Source organism: Dama dama, chromosome 21, assembly GCF_033118175.1.
Source record: "Dama dama isolate Ldn47 chromosome 21, ASM3311817v1, whole genome shotgun sequence".
Classification (NCBI taxonomy): domain Eukaryota; kingdom Metazoa; phylum Chordata; class Mammalia; order Artiodactyla; family Cervidae; genus Dama; species Dama dama.
This window is the reverse complement of record NC_083701.1, coordinates 61,914,283-61,934,797: the sequence shown is the minus strand read 5'-3', so window position 1 is coordinate 61,934,797 and position 20,515 is coordinate 61,914,283. Positions and strand designations below refer to the sequence as shown.

Sequence of the window (20,515 nt, the reverse complement as noted above, 5' to 3'; positions counted from 1 at the left end):
TTTCAAAGCATCATCTTTCAGGATTTGAAATAGCTCAACTGGAATTCCATCACCTCCACTAGCTTTGTTCCTAGTGATGCTTCCTAAGGTCCTCTTGACATCACATTCCAGGATGTGTACCTGGGTACCAGGATGTGTACCAGGTACCTTGGTACCTGGGTACCCAGGGCTCACTATAAAGTTACTCCCTTATTTTCAACTACGCATTGGTCAACACCCTGAGTCCCTAACCCCCACATTGTTCAAGAGTCAACAAACACATTTACTAAGTATGGTATGTGATGAGGAAATCACAGGTAGAGAAGTGGGCAGTCAGATACAGTTAACTGTGTCAGGTTTTCTGAATGTGCCAGGATCTGAGCTTCAATATTATGGGTTAGAAACCCTGGGAGGTTACAGAAACATGGGGCATACAGGAGGAGGAAAAGGTATATTTAGAAACAGGATTGAAAATTTCAGTAGCATGTGCTGCTGAGATGGCAGTAGGTAGGATTCCAGATGTTTCCACTGCCAGACTCAGGCCAGACAGAAGGGGAAAAGGAAAGAACAAACATAAAATTGGGGATAGAGCCTGAATGTGGAATTGCTATTCCACTATGGCCTGTTGGACCTTAAGTAACTGACCAGTTAGTTACTTAACCCTCATAGTGTCAGTTTCCTCATTTTACAGGGAACATAAGGATGATCATAAGGATTAAATGAGATGAGGCTTTGAAGTGATCTGCACAATTGGGAGGTGCTAAATCATGGTAGGCATTATCACTCGGGCTTCCCAGGTGGCGCTAGTGGTAAAGAACCCACCTGCCAATGCAGGAGACATAAGAGATGTGGGTTCGTTCCCTGGGTCAGGAAGATCCCTTGGAGAAGGGCATGGCAACCCACTCCAGTATTCTTGCCTGGAGAATCCCACGGACAGAGGAGCCTGGAGGGCTACAGTCCATGGGGTCACAGAGTTGGACACGACTGAAGTGACTTAGCAACAGCAGCATTATTACTCTTAAATCCATAAGCAATTCACCCAAATTAGTGTCAGAACATTTATAAGCCAAACACAAATGAAACTTGATACACCTATTACATGGGGTTTCAAAAAAAGCTCTTTGCTTTTTTGAACAGCCAACTGGAACCTATTTTTTAAAAATCCTAAATTAAAAGAAAAACAATGATAAATAAGAAAATAAATTGTGATTAACAGATTATAAATATATTTATTGGTAATATTACTGAGTACTGAATGCAGAGAACAGAATACAAAGAAATCATCACTTAAAAGGAAACATTAATCTTTAAAAATACAATATATTACATATATGTTAACCAATTTTGCACATCTGTTTAGAGTTACAAACAAATGCAAAGCTAATTCCAAAGCTTTTAATCTGAAGTGTTCTCCATTCTAATGTCCACTGTTTTTTGCTGTATTTACATCAAGTATGATTAATTTTGTTTGCAGCTAATCTAAAAGCAAGATGCTATGAGCTGACCCTGAGGCAGTCAGGTAAATCAGAAATTCCAGAACAGCTCTTTAAGACAGGATAAAGTCACATGAAAGAAAATGCCTCAATCTTAGATGTATAAATGCAAAAGAGAAAATATTAAGAAGCAAAAAGAATCACAGAAATACCAATTCTATTCTAAATTATAATTTCTAATTCTAGCAACAATTCAATTAGCAGTAGCTTAGATTACTATGTTCTGAAAAATAAAACCATTAGTTCTTTCACCACAATTTTCTGACTATACCTAATGAATAATTATCAAGTCTTCATATCTTTTTTTTTAATAACCCAATAATATGATATAAACATAGCGAAATCATTAACAAGAGGCCTTCAAACACACTGCAGAAAGCTGCAATATGGTCTGAGGGCCAGATTTCAATTTACATAATATTACCATTCATAAAGAGTTTACGACACCTGGTACAATACTGCTCAGCGCTGTTAACTCAGAAATGCTCCATCGATTCTTTCCATCAGAGAACAACTGACATGGATGGGATTGTTATGACAATTCTAACAGGGCCTCTAAAGAGGATTGCACATAAAATGAAAAAATTATGAACTATGATATAATCATGACAACACAGCTAGCTTATCGAACTGAATTTTTCACCATAATAATGGTACTACAGAATTACAGTGACATTAAACATCAGAAATATTTATTCCTGCTAACTACTGAGTAGAAAAAGTTTTCCAACTGTATTTTTGATGAATAGAATATCTTTGAAATAAACACTAGGGGGAAATGAAAGTTTCTCAGTTGAAAATTCTCAAGTTCATTTTTCATAGACACTAACAACAAGCAAAGCAGCTTACAAAAAAAAAATCAAACTTATCTTAAAAACAAATAAATATAAGATCAAATCAATCATTTTTGAGGAAAATATAGCTCCTTTTCAAAAGTTCTGTTTGGTTTGTGACTAGACTTGAAAATATTAAAATAAACCAAACAGGTCCCAACAATACTGATTTGCGCTACAAAATCTGAAAAAAGCGCTTCAAGTTTTAAGCTGAAGGTTTCATTTCCCCCTACCCTACTATTCCCCAGAGAAAGTAAATAGTGAAAAGCAGCTCTTGCAAAAATAAGCAAAAACAAAACAAAATTACCAACCACAACTAATCATATAAGACGAACTTTAAACATTTCACCCTGGTTGGTCTTATGTTAGGGTAAGGTTTCTGTAGCAAGGATTTCCTAGTCTCATCCTCTTATCTCTCATTCCTTAGCCAATGCCACATTTTTATCAAACAAGGCTTTGCAGAGCCTTTCCTAAGAAGTCAGGCTGAGTTGGAGGTAGCTTTAGGACAGTATCCTTAACTACAGTATGTAGTTAGTTCCAACAGACAGGTTGTTCTTCTAAAAGGATTACAATGTGTAAAAATGCAAAAAGAAACAAAAGTACAGCCCTCACTGCTTTGCACTAAGAGATTTTAAGAAACTGAGAACAAACACTGGAAGCCAGGACACTGGCATCTGTCTCCTCTCCCCGGAGCTCCTTTAATGCACCAGTTCAGGCTGGTTTTCCACGAAGGGCAGCACCCCACTCACATAGTAGGCGATGCCAAGAGACAGCAGAGCGATGACAAAGATCAAGAGCAACACCCTCCAGAAGCCCAGATCCTCTACAAACTCCTGCCACGTGGTGCGGAAGCTGGACAGGACCCCCTCACCCTGCTGCAGGTTGGGATTGAGGAGGGAATGGCTTTCCATGGCGCTGTGAGAGAAGCAAGGGGAAAGAAAGGACATGAAACAAGACATTACCCATTTCAAAAACAAGAAACCACAGAAACTGCATTAAGAAGACCAACCTTAAAATATACATTGACGAGAAGAAAACTGACATATATATTCTAACCCATTTATGTACTGATTTAAATACCCATTTATGTACAGATTTAAATACCCATTTATGTACCGATTTAAATATCTGCAAGTATTTGGACAATTTACCTTGAACCATAAATTGCTAAACAATAATGATTATGTTCCTTGGTTTAGTATCTAGAAGAGTCAAAGTTAGAAGCTCCAAAACTTAGGCTATCTGATACGAAGAGCCGATTCATTGGAAAAGACCCTTATGCTAGTAAGATTGAGGGCAGGAGGAAAAGGGGGCAACAGAGGATGAGATGGTTAGATGGCATCATCAACTCAATGGACATGAGTCTGAGCAAACCCCAGGAGATGGTGAAGAACAGGGAGGCTGGCATGCTACAGTACACGGGGTTGCAAAGAGTTGGACACAACTGAACAACAACAATAAAAGCATCCCAACTGTGAAGCAGAAGTCTTGAAAAAGGTCAAGTGAGTCACTTAGCGAATCATCAGATACTGTAGCAAAATACACTCTGGTTATTTGCAGAGTTCAACACAAGGATTCAAAATCTGAGAATTCATGTTAAGGAAAATAAGCAAAGATGGGAAAATCTAAAAACTTGTTTTATACAGTGTGTGAATCTCAAAGGTGGATTTTTTTTTTTTTCCTGTTTTTCTTTTTTTTTTAATTTTTCTCAAAGGTGGATTTTTATCAATTTAGCTCAATAATCTGACCAGTGAAGGAATTCCTTCTTTAAACTGAAATACTTTAATAATGGATGCTTACTCTTCAGTCTGTTGTACACTTGGACAGGGCTAGCCATTAGAGATTCCTCTTACTAGCTTCCCCCCACTGGTTTTAGCTCTATCTTGTACAATAACACAAAATAAGTTTACTTCTCTTCTGTATAAAGGCTGAGTCTAGTTGAAAATAAGGTAGTACAGGTACCATAAAAACTATATAAGTGAGAACATGACTGCTACAAATAGAGTATATCTGACACTGGTATTCGAGAGGCTGCGCTGTGATGAGTTCGAAGCTCCCAGAGATTAGCACCCACAATTATGTCACAACACGCAGGACCAATAACAGGGTGTCATTTAGATTAAAGCCACAATGACCATAATCACAGGTAACAGCTACTGACTGCTGTTATTATTCTTCCTAAACTTCTTTTCATATTCTTCTGACCATTTTGGAACAATGGAAACAGCACAAAACAAGGTCTTAGAGTCTGGTTCATCAGGCACAAGTGGCAGGTTTTTTTGCTAAGTTACAACTTTACTTGATTCACTGACACTGTTAACCACAGCCCTTTCAGCCTTTCCTGGCATTAGTGTCTTTTCTAATCCCGGGAAAATGACTTCGTAAAGGGCCAGTCTGTGTGACATCCAAACTTTTTTTATATGTTAAAAAATGTTTATCTTCTGAATAGGAGAAGACATTTTCAATGGGAATCTATAACAATACAAAAATTTAAAGAAAACTCTAGCAAGTTCAAAGATAAGACTAGAACTCTGAGAAGTTCAGGAGAGGTTAAATTTTTTTTTTGGCTCACTTCTCTATTTATTAGAATAACCACATGTGGAGAGGCAGAAAGCACTCAAGTTTTCTATGACTACAAAGTTATCACAAACCCCAAACTTCTGAGCCACAGATATTTCACTTACTCTGTTTAAAGAAAAGGCTTTCAAAACATCTGAGTTGGCTTGATACACAGGGACCCTGAACTCCATATTTTTAAATGCTTGTACTTCCTGCTCTAATAATGTCATCATTTTGACTTACATGAAATTTATTGACTATGTCTGATTCAGAATGCTCTCATACTTAAAGGTGTTAGATATACAGGTATCCCCCACTTTTTGAAAGTTCACTTTATGCCACCTCACTTTTAAGAAACACCTACTATACTACCTGTACTTGCTAATTAAAATAAATCCCAAGAGGATTTTTGCTTTTCTATGAAGAAAGGCATAAAACAAAAACAGTGTTCAGCATTTGTCTTGCAGCAAGACTGGCACCACCAGGCTCCTTCCCCAGGAACCTCACAGCATCTTAGTGTCCAGCGGCCCCAGCCCTGAGTGGTGTTTGTGAGCACCTGTGTTTCATCTCAATTTGTTCTGTGCATCTGTTAGTAAGAGGAGTCCTAAGGTAACTGCTTCTTCACTTTATGCCACCTCGACTTAAGGAGAAGGTTCCTAGGAACATTCTACTTTTGGACAGTGGGGGTGGGTGGGGACCTATAAAATGAGACTTCAGTCGCACCTTCTCTAAGAGCTCATGAAGTTCTGACAGTCAGAACTGTCTATGGTGACTTGGTCCGATGAAATATTTTTCTACTATCTAGGAAATATGTGATTCTAGCATGATGGTCTGTGTGTACAATGTGTAATTTTTTGTGTACAGTGTCATCTACACTGTCTCTGTCAGCTCATACCTAAATAAAAAGGAACTAAATTAAACTTAGGTTAAATGGTGTAGGAAAGTATTTTTCATCAACTTGATTTATAGGCCCTTAAGAAGTTACGCTATGTTTCGGGGAATTATAAGGAAACAGGAAAATACTAAATAGATTCAAAATCTTGCTTTATCTCCTATTCTAGAAAAGGCTAATCATCACACAGCTATGCCACAATGCCATGTGCTAGCCAACACCTTTAAGCTTCCCCCCCTCACTTTTTTTAAATTGATATAATTCATGTACCATAAAATTCATCTTTCTAAAGTACATGATTTAGTGTTCTTTAGAAAATTCACAGAGCTGCAGAACCACCTCCACTATCTAATTTCATCTTGGTCACCTCTATAATGAACTCTGTACCCTTCAGCAACCACCACCTCTTGTCCCTTCCCCTGCTCCTGGCAACCACTACTGCCTTTTGCCCCTGGCTTCTCTCATGGAGCATGTTTTCAAAGCTCATCGGTGTTGCGGCACATATCAGTATTTCATTATTTTTTATAGTGGGATAATATTTCCCTGAATGGATAGATGACATTTTGCTTATCCATTCATCAACAATGGACTTCTGGGTGGTTTCTACCTTTTGGCTATTATAAATTAAGCTTCTATAAAATTTGCATACAAGCTTTTGTGTAAACATGTTTTTTTCAATTTTCTTGGGTGTATATACTAAAAGTGAAATTGTTGGGTCATATGGTGACTCTGTGTGACTTTTTGAGGAGTTGCCAGACTGTCTTCCACAGCAGCTATTTTACATTCCCACCAGCAAATGTAGGATGGTTCAAATTTTCCCACATCATTGCCAGTACTTGATATTGTCCATCTTTTTGATTGCCGCCATTCTGTTGTGTATAAAGTGGTATTTCACTCTGGTTTCAATCTGCATTTTCCCTAATGACCAATGCTTTTAAGCTTTTTAGCTTAAGCTTCAACCACACCTTCCTATCACGACACTAAAGTGCAGGAGTAAGACAGGGCAACTAGGTAGTACAAGTATTAATAATTCAATTTTTAAAGAACAAGCTTTACCTAATGCTGTAAATAATACAAATCCTCATACTAAAGTGCAATGGCAGGTATGTGAAAGAAGCAGGAATAAATATTTCACACTGCACTGCTCAAATGACTAATCACTTCTGAGTTAATAAGGAATTACAACTGAGGCAAAACAAAACATATTTCTAATACAGAGATGCCAAGAAACTGGCTAGTAACAAAATATACCAAGCAAGGTCCTGAAAATATACCAGGAAAGAGCACATCTAGAACATTTTTCATGGTAAAGAAGGCCGAAGTCATTATGAAAATAAATTTCACGTTATTTTGGAAGCATATGATCTTTAACAAAAAACAACTCAATGTTATTAAATTTCTTACAGCATTCTGACTGCCAATCTAGAACATGCAGGTGAGAGAAGGGCTTGCAGTGCACCACTGACTTCTTATTTCATGTACTTGCCAGCCTTCAGCGATAAGTCATGAGGAGCATGCACCGTTTTAGAAGTAAAACACTTTAATTTCTTTGGACAATAATAAGTGTTTGCCACAAACAAAATAATCCTAAACTTGAGAGTGGAATCAGTGGTCCCAAAGAAGTACACGAGCAAGTCTATGAAGAGGGAGGAAAGGAATCATGGGCACAGAGGAATCAAATTAAGGGTGAAGTATGAAAGCCAAAGAAGATTTCACCTGGAACTCACAGAGACAATGACCCCAACAGTCTAAGTGGACCATATGCTCCTAATTCTAAGTCCTGGTCAATCTGCTACTGAGTCAGTAGCTAATGAGGGCTCCAGTCCCCTGAAAAATCTGGGAGATTATCTAAGTTCATTATACCTCTTACCTTGCAACGTCTGGAAGGCTGAAATTCCACGGTGGTCAACCAAACTACAAGCTGGTACAACTGAATCTGGCCTAGAGGCTTTACCTGTTGAGCCCGTGATGCCAAGAGAAAAGATGACTGATTACCTTGTCAGAGCTTCCTGAACTATGTTCTAAACTGCTTTTAGAAGAGGAATGATGAGATATTTGAGACCCTGTCAGTCACTCCATCTTAGCTTCAGTTACATATAGGAGTCCAAATTTCATTTGTTCCAACTCATGTTAAAGTCACGTTCACATCATTGAATTGTGTATGTGTTAAATCTTGTCTTACTCTCCTGTTTTACTTTTCCCTTAGCACTTTAATTCCCTATCTCTGAAACTACCTTTCCTAATATTGTGCAAGTCCTTCTATCTTCCTCTGCCTTTTCTGAAATCCCATTCTTCTTGTAACCTGTACTTAAATTCTCAAACCTCTGTTTCCTTCTCTCCTGTTCGGCTCTTCTCCCGTGTACTGCCAGCTCAGCAGGCTGCCCTGCACAGCGGCTAACAGAACATTCTGTGCATGTGGGCACACAATGCTTTCTGTTAATGGCTTTTCAGTCGTAATCTGGAGCCATAAGGACCAACAGAGAGTTCAAAGACAGTATCAAGCACTTTACTTGAAAGCAAATAAATATAAAGCTGACAAAAAGTTGTCATAAAAGATTCACTTAATGTAAGACCAGAAACTATAAAACTCTTAGAGGAAAACATAGGCAGAACACTCTTTGACATAAATCACAGCAAGATCCTCTATGACCACCTTCTAGAGCAATGGAAATAAAAACAAAAATAAACAAGTGGGACCTGATTAAACTTAAAAGCTTTTGCACAGCAAAGGAAACTATTAATATTAACAAGGTGAAAAGACAACTCTCAGAAAGGGAGAAAATAATAGCAAATGAAACAACTGACAAAGGATTAATCTTCAAAATATACAAGCAGCTCATGGAGCTCAATGTCAGAAAAACAAACACCTCAATCAAAAAGTGGGCAGAAGACCTAAACTGACATTTCTCCAAAGACGACATACAGATGGCTAATAAACACATGAAAAGATGTTCAACATCCCTCATTATTAGAGAAATGCAAATCAAAACTACAGTGAGGTATCACCTCACACTGGATAGAATGGCCATCATCAAAAAATCCACAAACAGTGAATGGTGGAGAGGGTGTGGAGAGAAGGGAGCCCTCTTGCACTGCTGGTGGGAATGTAAATTGATGCAGCCACTATGGAGAAAAGTATGCAGATTCCTTAAAACAAAAACAAAACCTAGAAATAAAACTACCATATAACCCAACAATCCCACTAATGGACATGTACTCTGAGAAAACCATAATTTAAAAACACACATGCACCCCAAAGTTCATTGCAGCACTATTTATAATAGCTAGGACATGGAAGCAATCTAGATGTCCATGGACAGATGAATGGATAAAGAAGCTACAGAACATATACAAAATGGAATATTACTCAGCTATAAAAAGGAACACATTTGAGTCAATTCTAATGAGGCAGATGAACCTAGAGCCTATTAAACAGAGTGCAGTAAGTCAGAAAGTGAAAAACACTGTGTGTATTAACACATGTAAATGGAATCTAAAAAGATGGCAGGGACGAACCTATCTGCAGGGCAGCAGTGGAGACGCAGACACAGAGAACAGACTCGTGGACACAGCGGGGGAAGGAGAAGGCGGGACCGACTGAGACAGGAGCATTGGAACACATCACCACACGTAAACAGATCGCCAGCGGGAATTTGCTATTCGTCTCAGGGAGCTCGAGTCGGCACTCTCTGACAACCTAGGGGGTGGGATGGTGCGGGTGTAGTGGGGGGAGGTTAAAGAGGGAGGGGACATACATGTACCTATGGCTGATTCGTGTTGATGTATGGCAGAAACCAGCACAATACTGTGAAGCAATTATCCTCCAATTAAAAACAAATAAACTAAAAAAGACAAAAGAAACAAACCACAAAAAAAGATTCACTTGAAGGGACTTGCCTCTTAAAAAAATGAAATCTTAAGTACCTTTCACTCTCAGCTGTCTGCATGGTCTCTAGTTTTGAGTGAGTTCCTCTGTTAAATCCTTTTACCTCCTGTTCTTCCAATGATTCCAGCAATCGGATGACATCTTTATTCACTCCCCTGCGCTTTGCCAGAACTAGGGGTGTAGCACCTTGATGGTTGCTAGAAAGTCCATAAAAATAAAAATAGCTGTTACACTATACTGTTAGTAGCCATCTGTGGAGATCTCAGTGAGGAAGGCATGGGCCCCATTAACTCAAAATTAAAACCAGAGCAGAACTAGTGGTTGAGATGGAGCCTGAATTTTGAGTTAACCTTTTTTTTTTTCTTTTAGGAAAAAGGAAAAATATATACATAATCAAGAGTAGATAAATGAGAATAAAGAAAAAAGGGCATCTTCCTAGAAACTAATTGGAAAAGTCTAGATTCTATATTCATTTTTTTTTCTAGATTCATTCTTATCTGACATTTATGTATTTCATGAGAACAGTATCTATTTTTTTAAATGTCTAAGAACTAAAAGAAAAAGAAAAACCCAAGCTCAAAAGCAATCAAATAATCTACTTTGGTTCACCTAATCATTTAACAACAGGAGAAAGCCCGACCAACACTGAATCCTATAGTTAATTCCTACCACATTTTGTCCTATAGTAGCAGAACCATTTACTGTCTTATTCAGATTTAGGGACATTATAGCACCAATAAATTAGGTATAAAAAATGTAGTTTAAAGGTCAAGGTTTCTTTTTAAAGTGACCTGATATCGTTCCCACTCAAGAGACAAGGTATCACTAAAACAAAACAAAAAACACTACTTCTTCAAGTTGTTCAGTATAAGAAGAACTCTGAGTCCAGAGAGATAATGAGGCTAGCATGGTATATTACATGACAGAAGGCAAACAAGCTTTGGAACCAGGTGGAACTAGTTTTAAATTCCAACTGCATTAAGAATTCTTGTCTCAACTATTTCGTCTATAAAACGAATACTTAAGAGCTATTCACTCTGAAGATTCATGAACTAACACAGTAAACACAGTGCCCAGGTCATAATAGATTTTAAACAAATGTTAGTTCTTCTTTTTCCCTTGTCTTGTAATACATAATCAGCAGCAGAACCTAGCCACTATTTTCATAGAAAAATATACACTGCTTCAGCACAAATCTAGAAGTCAGGCTCTTGTTCCCTCACTCATTGTCCTCAATACCTTTCTGAACTTGTCACTACACTTGATCAATGAGGAAACAAAATCAATAGATTCCAAGATTAGATTACCGGTTGAGAGGCTAATGGGAAGAAGTGACGAGACTTTAAAAACCACAGAACTTACCAAATATCAATTTTGAGTCCATTGGAAACCAAGAATTGAATAGTATCCACATGGCCACAGAGATGAAGAGCTGTGTTTCCCTGATAATCAGTGGCCAGGAGATCAGCACCAAATTTATGTAACAACTGGCAGATGTCTACATTCCCTCGGGCCGCTGCAAGGTGAAGGCCTGTTCTGCCCCTGCTGTCACGAATATTTGGGTCAAAGCCACTTTCCAAAAGCCTCTTGGAGTAGTTAAATTCTCCATCAATACAGGCCTGTAGTAAGGGTACATTAGTCTGAGAAGAATCATTTACAAAAACGTAGGACATTGTTCGGATGTGGTGGATGGAATGTGCCTGTAAAGAAACATGAGGTGAGTTGAGATTCAGAGAAGCCAAACTAAATCAAGACAGTGAAGTCATTTAGAAAAGTACCATTTCTTATCCTTCTTGGTCTCTTGCCTCTAATAAATTACTTCACCAAATAGAAACAACATCAGAGTTATCAATTATATTTTATTTTCCATTAAAATGTCTAATTTTTCCCATATCTGCTGGATCAAAATTGCAATTAAATTATCATAAAGCCCTATTGCACTTTTCATCATATAAAAAGACTGAGATATTTTTAAAGTAAAACAAGACATAAGTGCTTAGATTTAGCTTTATTACATTGTCAGAAGGTAAGTTCCTTAAACTTCAAAGAACTACCTCCACACACACACACACACACACACACACACACACACAGCAGTTCTCTTTCGTATATTTGTTTCTTATTGTACTTGAGATATTCTATATGGTAAAACAGAATCACGTACTCAAAAGTTAACTCAATCAGCATGAAAAAAACGATTAACTTAATTCAAACTCAATAAGGATCTGCTCGATGCTGTTTGGGGCTTCCCTGACGGCTCAGCGGGTAAAAAAAACTGCCTGCCACTGCAGGAGATGTGGGTTCGATCCTTGGGCTGGGAAGGTCCCCTGGTGGAAAGCAGGGCAACCCACTCCAGTATTCTTGCCTGGGAAATCCCACGGACAGAGGAGCCTGGCCGGCTACAGTCCAGGGGATTGCGAAGAGTTGGACACGACTGAGTGACTACCACTTTCACTTTCAAATGCTGTTTAGAGCATGAAGGTCATATTTTAATAAAAGAGAAAAGCTAAGGAAAGCAGCAAACTAAATTTAAAAACCAGGCCTATCATGAAATTGAGAATCTTTTTTACAGTATTGATCCTATTCTGCTTTGTTCTATGGTTATCTAGCTACTGATTTTGCCAAACTCCCACTGTGTGAAGATGGAGAGATGAGGTCTCCATGGGAGTAGCTGTGTCCATGCTAATATTGCACCCATCTGAGTAGACTCACTTCACCAACAGGTTTATCTACACCTCTTTCACTGACACTCCCTGCCCCCAGCAATCTCTTGGGTCTCTCAGTGTGCATGCAGGCGTGTGCATCTCCACCCCACCTGCAACCATCTCTTCCTTGATTCATTTAAGAAAAAGTTAAAGCCCGACAAAAGAAACTTTACTAAGGAGTTAAAGAGAAAACAAACCAAAAGAAGAAAACAAAGGCAGAGACTGCTGTGTTTGTAAAGATGGCTCCTAAGGTTACAAAAGCTTAGTCACAGATGAGCTGGCTTGTAATTTACCAGGCAAAGTCTTTCTGGCACACAGATGGAATTGGATACTAGATCAATCTATTGTGCCTAACCTCACAGGGATTCAGGAAAGCCTGGCTCTGGAGTCTGGTGAGATTCTTGGCCGGTACTCCTTTTAGCCTGGTTTCCCACAGAGCCACTGCCCCTCTGGTCCTGGACCATGTTAAGCTCTGCTGCTGCCATGGGGGCAAAGGGGAGACAGTAACACAGACTGAGGGCCTGTTCTGAGCCAGGCACTGCATTAAAGGCTTTTAATGAATTTTATTTAATCTTCCTAATAAGTCCATGGTAAGATTTACTATACTTGATTTTAGTAGGAGTCACTGAAGCATTCTAAGTCAAGGAAATGGCATAGTCTTAGTATATCATTCTTTCAGAAAGATGATTTTGTTGGCAATATAAAGAGGTTGGATCGGAGGGGCTCAAGACTGGAGACAAGGAGATCAATCAATAAGTTATTGTAGAAATCCAAGCAAGAAATGAGGATAACCTGATCTAATACAGTGGCAGAGAGAAGGGGGCATACTGGAGGGGATATCCTAGATATAATTAACACAGATATGAAGGGTGAGAAGGAGCTGTTAAGGGTAATTCTAAATAAGGGGGAAATTTGCTTATGATTAAGAATTACAGAAATCAAGATAAGATAAACTTCAGATTATGATACTATATAATACTTTCAAAAGAAACTAACCCAATGGGAAGATGTTACTCAAAAAACAGTCCAAAATTCTCTTTCAAGGGTAATCTCCCTATTTTCCCCTATAGTATTCATTAACTGGATCATAAAAACAGACAGAGGTATCACAAACGTCTTAAAAAATTAAAATACCACGTATCAAGGATTTTTCAAGAGGTAATGTGCTTTGGTTAAATTCTCTAAGAATAGATAATGAAAAACAATCTACTTGGTGTTTTTGAACCAAAAAAACACTATGTTTTTTGGTTCAAACACAGTAAGAATTCTTGTGGTTTTCAGACTGGGATTCTTTTGAATATTGGCTCAGTAAAAAGGGCAAGACTTTCTTGTCTATTTTTTGTATGAGAATAAGCATGGTATATTTTGTGAATTTCTCTGTGTCTTTAAGAAACTACTAACCTCTAAATTTAATAAGCCTAAAGTCCAACGATAGATCACATTTTTCATCTTGGTCACAGAACTGAATATACCCAAAATCAAGACCACAGTTCACTGAAGTTTTCGCATATTATGAAGAAGTCCACAGTAGAAAATACTCACGTAAGCCTTAAGACTGGATCTTTCTTTGTCACGTGACAGTTTCTCTGAATTCTTAACAAGGTTCACCAGAATATCCAGAAAGATGCCAGCAAGGATCTACAGTAAAGAGAAAATTCAGTTATAGCAAAGGACCTGCTGTCCTACTAAACCAAGACAATGTAGAGGGACCTGTAAATACTTTCTAGAAAATCTATGGGTAAGGCATCAACTTATGAAGTTGGCAAAGCCACTGAGGAGTAATAAAGTGGCAAAAGGAGCCCACAAACACGGTCAGAAAGACGAAAGAGTCTGATAATGTGCCACCAGCAGTGAAGAAAACTCACTGGACTGTGAAAATTCGCTCGAACTTACTAGAATTTGAAATGCATATTCTTCACATTAGAAATGGTGGCTGCATCTCAGGTTAGCCCACCAAAGCAATTTCAGAAATAAAATGCTATTTGCAGTGGGGGGGGGGGGGAAGTAAAAACAATCCAATATTTATGTTAAACCAAGTAGGTACATTTAAGAAAAAAAAAATTTCTAATTTGTCTTGAATGCTGGTATACTTAAATCTCCTCTGAGATTGTTCCCCCATCTTTTCTTTTCAGTGTGAAAGCAAACTGGCTAAGATCTAACTGCAGTCTTTTCCACCTGCCTGACCTCACCCCTCTCGCACCTAGGTGGTACCCTATCTCTGTGCTTTCACCGAGACCCCCTCAGGTTTCCCCTCAGGGCACTGAGAGACATTTCCAGAGTCTTCTTTTTGACCACTCTCTCCTCTTGAAGGAACATGGAAGGGAGGGAGGTTATGGACAGGAAGTATGGACCACAAAAATCAATAGTAATTTGCTAGGCAAACATTTCTGTGTGCCAAAAATGTTCTAGATACCATGCAAAGTGGTAAAATTGGAAAGTAAAGTCTAAATTCCAAATTTATAGCTCCAGCTGAAATTCATGACTTTTACTAGTCATTCATGCTGTTATCAAGTCCCCGTAAGTAAACTTATATAGGAAAGTAATCAGTGGCATTTTAGGAAGCTCCCTTTACCAATGTAAGTTAGGTTGTATCATAAAGGCTATCAGTTTGAGGCTGGAAGTGAAGACAAGGGCTGACAAACTGCATGTGAGGACCAGTCCCGTAATAGTTCAGCAAATACCATGATGACACAGTAATACTCAAAACATCCACCCTTCTCGACTGTTCCCTAGTTTTCCGAGTCTGTGATACCAGTTTAGACAAACTTCATTTATCACTGAGTCACTCAATTGATTTCCTTGAACAAATAATCTGTGTTCACCCAAAACTTACTATTTTCTGAGTCTCTTGTCCTGCCCACTGGAGCTGAGTGTTCATGACCAAAGCCTCTAATATATTAATATAAAATCTGCCTTTTTCAATGTTAAAATGGTACAGGGGTTATTTTGAAGTTTTTAACATTTATATTGGGTTAGCCAAAAAGTTTGCTCGGGTTTTTCCGTACAATCTTAACGAGAAAACCTGAATGAACTTTTTGGTCAACCCAACATTTTGAAAAGGACAATTGCTGCTTTGTGATTGGAGACAGAATTATAGATTATATAGTTATGCACCCCTAAGTAATTCAAGTATTTCCTTAAATTCACAAGAAAGACTATTTTCTGCCAGTTTCTTTTGATATGACAAGGACCCATAAGAAAATAAAACTTCATCAAATTATAAATTTATGATTTCAAACTAAATGTTATATAAATGCATTAGACTGACTTACTAGAAACCTGCCAAGAAAATGTCAAAGATCCTAAATAAATCACTGGAAAGCTATTAATAGCTTCTCCTCAAAATAACAGAAATGAATAAAAATCAGGATATATATTAACTGTCGTCCGAAGGGTGAAGAGGACTAAAGATATTTTCGGTTAAATTTTTTGAGATAATTGACATTCAGCTTCAGCTGTAAGAAATAATACAGTGAGATTCTGTGTGCCATTCAGTCAGTCTCCCTCATGATAACATACGAGTAAAATTGTAGTACAAGAAGTTGTAATTCCTGTATTTTAAAATAACACTGAATAAATGAATAGGTAAGAATGTCATTTGTGTAGCACTTTAACAATTCTGTGTATCTGAAGTCTGATATCAAAGGTGGGCTTAATGAGGTTTAGATTTTTTAAAGGCCTGGAGTCATATTCCTGCTATTTATTTGCCTAGTAAGCTCTCCCCTCTCCTGCCCTGGTTGCTTTGCCTGGCTCATGGGATCTGAGTTCCTCCACAGGACCAGGGATTGAAGGTATTCATTTTCCCCATGTAAGGAAAAAAAAACAGGAAGAAAGAAAGGTCTTCTTTGAGGTCATTTCTCTGGGTGCTAGAAGAGCAAGAGGTTATTCATGGAAGAATTTGTAGAACTCACCATGTGGAAGGGCTCAGCTGGAAGCCCTGGTATCTACCAAAGGGAATGTGTCATAAGAACCATTTCACAAGCAGACTTAGAGGCATTAATGTGTGATATCTTTCAAGACTCACGGAAGGCTGAGTCTGTCACCTTGTGAAACGATGTGGGCATACTGGAGGCAGCCTTAGAGGTGGGCAACGCAGGAGGGAGAGAGACGTGATGCAGTCAGACTGCTGCCAGGGGCTGCTTTCAGGAGTGTATAGGACTCCAGAGGCAGCTTCCCTACAGTCAGAGGTTCAGAGGGCTTGGCTGCTCCACCCAGAATGTATCTGGAACTGGAACACCTAGGTTTGAGCCCCACGTCAGCTATGCAATAGCTATATGACTCAAGTACCCAAAATGTAAATTACCACCCTCCCGAGGCTGGGCACAGCTCTGAGACCAGTCCTCAACTGTACTCTAGCTTGCATAGAGCACTGATCCCCTGTTAACACAGCAGTTTCTAACAAGTGGGTGACCTCTAGTGGGGAATAAAGACCTCAAAGAAAGAAAACAAGAACTGGTTCCTCCTCGCAGAGGAAAAATGACAAAAACAGCCAATAGTGGGAATAGTCAAGCCCCAGGAAGTCCTCAGGTTGTTCACCATGGCCTAGTTTTGATTCCTAAGGGACAGTGTTCAACGACTGGTTTAGAGGCCAACTCCCTGGGATTGTTAGAAGCAGGACTCTGGGGGTCGGGTCTTAGAGGGCTGGTATAGCTTAGCTTTAAAACTTCCAACTCCATGCTCTATGGTACTGCCCAGGAAACTTCATGAAGATGGAGTCACTCATTCTCTGGGACAAGGCAGTCACCCAGATCTCAGTAACAACAGCTCCTAAAGCCAAACAGCGCTTGTATAAACCCACATAACAAAGAGTAAGGAGGTTTCAGTGAAAGCTTGTGAGTCGCCAACTTGATAATAAAGTTCTAGTTAATACTCTTTTTTCTTTTATATTTTATAGTTTTATTTTACATTAATTTTAGGTCAATCTCAACAGCTTTAAGTATTCTTGATGGTTAATAAATAGTGAAGAAAACATGCTCTATATTAACATATATTTACTATACCACAACTTTAAATTGGTCTTCTATATCCAATATCACCAACCATACATAATGTATTGATTTATTTTTCATTTTGAAAAGTCACTGGGAAAGGGAAGACCAAATGCTACATTCTTGGTTCAAATGGACTGACAGCCTTATGCCTACCCAAGCAACTTTGATCAGAGATCAAAGTACCAAACACTCAACAAAATTCAAGGAAAAATAGCATACCTGAAGAGATGTGCTATCAGATCTTATTGCCTGCATTTTCTAATGTCAAGGGCAAGTACTAAAACTGAGAATGACATTCAGTAAATGGAACCCCCAAATGTGGATTCACTATACCACACTTGGTTATTCTTACCCTTTTAGAAGGATACAGTTGTTTTTAAAACATAAAATGATCTCAGAGAACCATAAAACAAGAATGCCCAATGAATTTATTAAATCCTAACTGCTTGCACTTTAAAATTACCTTTCTTAAAACCTAAGCAATGCAGGATCCGCAGACATTAGACGAGGGGATAACAAGCCCCGTGTAAGAGAAAGTGAGCTGTGAGCAGTCTTCAAACTCTGTCCCAAAACACAGGGAATGTATTTCTCCGTCTATTCATCTTCAGCAGCTATATTTCTCTAATGTTGTTGTTTAGTCGCTAAGTCACGTCCGACTCTTTTGTGACCCCGCGGACTACAGCCCAGCAGGCTCCTCTGTCCGTGGGATTTCCCAGGCAAGACTACTGAAGTGGGTTGCCATTTCCTTCTCCGGGGGCTCTTCCTGACTCAGGGATTGAACCTGCAGTGCAGGGGTATCCTTTACCCCTGAGTTCCCCTTGGAAGCTCCGTATTTCTCTAATAGAGTGGTCTTGATAATTTCCAAGACTTAGAAAATTTAACGTGTCTAAGTTTATTATTAAGTGTCAGAGTGGATTTCAAATTTAGTCTATAAGATTTACAAAATGCCATGCAGCTTCTATACAATTATCAAGATAATCAGGAGAAAATGGTTTATACAAAGCTTTGCTGCTTGTTTACAACTGTTTTTAAAATTCCTGACAGACCATGCCTCTGAGAAGACAAAAATGGGCCTGACCTGTCTGTGTATCCTGGCAGATTACACAGTGCCTGGCGCATGGTTTCTTGAAACCCAGACATGGGGGAATCCAGTAATTCTTTGCTGAATGTACACTCAATTAAGTTCACTATAACAGGATTTTGAAGTAACATTTTTTTCTTATGACTAGTTCTATAGTTCATTGTTAAATTCTTAAGGAAATAAACATGAACAAAGAGAAGAAAGTAAGTTACCATAATCCTAACAACTAGAAGTAACTATCATTGATATTTTGATGTTACAGTCTCACAGCTTTTTTCTCTATATGAATGAATGTTTAATTCATACTATACATACTAATGTTAAACTTTTAAATTTACTATATTGTGAACATGCTTCCATGCTACCAGTCTTCTACATTATTTTTAATAGTTATATTCTATTGTTTGGATGTACCATAACTTTATTATTGAATTTCCTAGCATATGAAAAAAGAATCCACCCTACAGTCTTCCAATTATTACACAGATTCAAATTCACTGACACTGTAAATCAGTCAAAATGAAGATAGTCTAAGAGAATTTTTAAATAATATTTTTGGACAAAATTTGACTATCACAATAAGTTTTTAGGCAATGTATTTAAAAAATGTGACACAGATGAACCTGACTATAATGAAAGGCTATGGAACCAGCTTCATTTCTTACTGGCAAATGGTTTTACTGTGATAGCAATCTTAATGCAAGGCTTGCTTTGCTCACTATGAAACTTCCAAGATTCTTATTTACAGTTCACCTTAAACTAAGTTAGATTTAGGGTCCTTTTGCTGTTGTGGTTCAGTCGCTAAGTTGGATACAAATCTTTGCGACAGCATGGGCTATAGCCTGCCAGGCCCCTCTGTCCTTCACTCTCTTGGAGTCTGCTCAAATTCATGTCCATTTAGTCAGTGATGCTATCTAACCATCTCATCCTCTGCTGCCCCCTTCTCCTACCCTCAATCTTTCCCAGCATCAGGATCTTTCCCAATGAGTCAGCTCTTTCCATCAGATGGTCACAGTATTGGAGCTTCAGCCTTAGCATCAGTCCTCCCAATGAATATTCAAGGTTGATCTCCTTTTAGGATTGACTGGTTTAATCTCCTTGCAGTCCAAGGGACTCTCAAGAGTCTTCTCCAGCACCACAATTCAAAAGCATCAATTCTCCGGTGCGCAGCCTTCTTTATGGTCCAACTCTCACATCTGTACACGACTACTGGAAAAACCATAGCTTTGACTATGCAGACCTTTGTTGGCAAAGTGAGATCTCTGCTTTTTAGTCTGCCTGCAATGCACGAGACTCGGGTTTGATCCCTGCCCTGGGTTGGGAAGATCCCCTGGAGGAGGGCATGGCAACAAACTCCCTTATTCTTGCCTGGAGAATCCCACAGACAGAGGAGCCTGGCAGGCTACAGTTCATAGGGTCACAAAGAGTCAGAATGAAGCAACTTAGCACGCACACATCATTTCAGGCTATTTCAGTGCAGAATACTTAAAGGAGGAAGTTTAAAAGTAGAGCCTTCTGAATTTTACTTCCAAGGCTCAAAATGATCAATAGAAGTTCAGAAAAGTACTTTTTAGATAGAGCTGGACTCACCACAGATATAATTTTAGTTTATATTTAAATTTGTGGAGCATACACATTTTATGGTATTTCCAAGTTGAATTTAACTGTCTAAAATTTTTTAATTTTGTGATTTCTTCAATGCCAAGTTACCAATTACTTCATTATTAAAAATCTTTTACTGCAGTAAAGGGGAGGTTAATTTCAAATGTGTGAATTAGAGAACGCTACTTTAGGAAAGGCCAGCACATTGTGCATAAGCTCATATATTGATAATAATTAAAAGTGGGCTAATCAGGTATTACTTAGGTGATATTCTTAGGGAACAAAGAATTTATGTTTATAAATATTTATTATGTTATGAGTATTATTTATAATAGGGCAAAATTATTTATTTGTATGCTTGCTATTACTCTGCAAACAACTGCTTAGCAACATGTTTAACATTTATCAAGTTATTATACTCCAGGCACTGTTTAAGTATTTTTCTAGTAATAACTGAGTCCTCATGAAAAAGACCTATATGGTAAGTACTACCG

At 38.4% G+C, this 20,515-nt stretch overlaps 1 protein-coding gene across 1 annotated transcript in view; it reads right to left on the bottom strand.

The window, feature by feature from the left end:
• Window positions 1-1,188: 1,188 nt before the first annotated feature.
• Window positions 1,189-20,515, bottom strand: part of ANKRD46 (ankyrin repeat domain 46) — a 32,606-nt gene continuing 13,279 nt past the window's right edge. Inside the window, exons 2-5 of the mRNA XM_061123667.1 lie at window positions 13,890-13,985; window positions 11,005-11,342; window positions 9,681-9,839; window positions 1,189-3,220 (exon numbers count right to left, since the gene is read on the bottom strand). Coding sequence (XP_060979650.1) covers window positions 3,004-3,220; window positions 9,681-9,839; window positions 11,005-11,315 — 687 coding nt within the window. The 5' untranslated portion in view covers window positions 11,316-11,342; window positions 13,890-13,985 and the 3' untranslated portion in view covers window positions 1,189-3,003. The remainder of the gene's footprint in view (window positions 3,221-9,680; window positions 9,840-11,004; window positions 11,343-13,889; window positions 13,986-20,515) is intronic.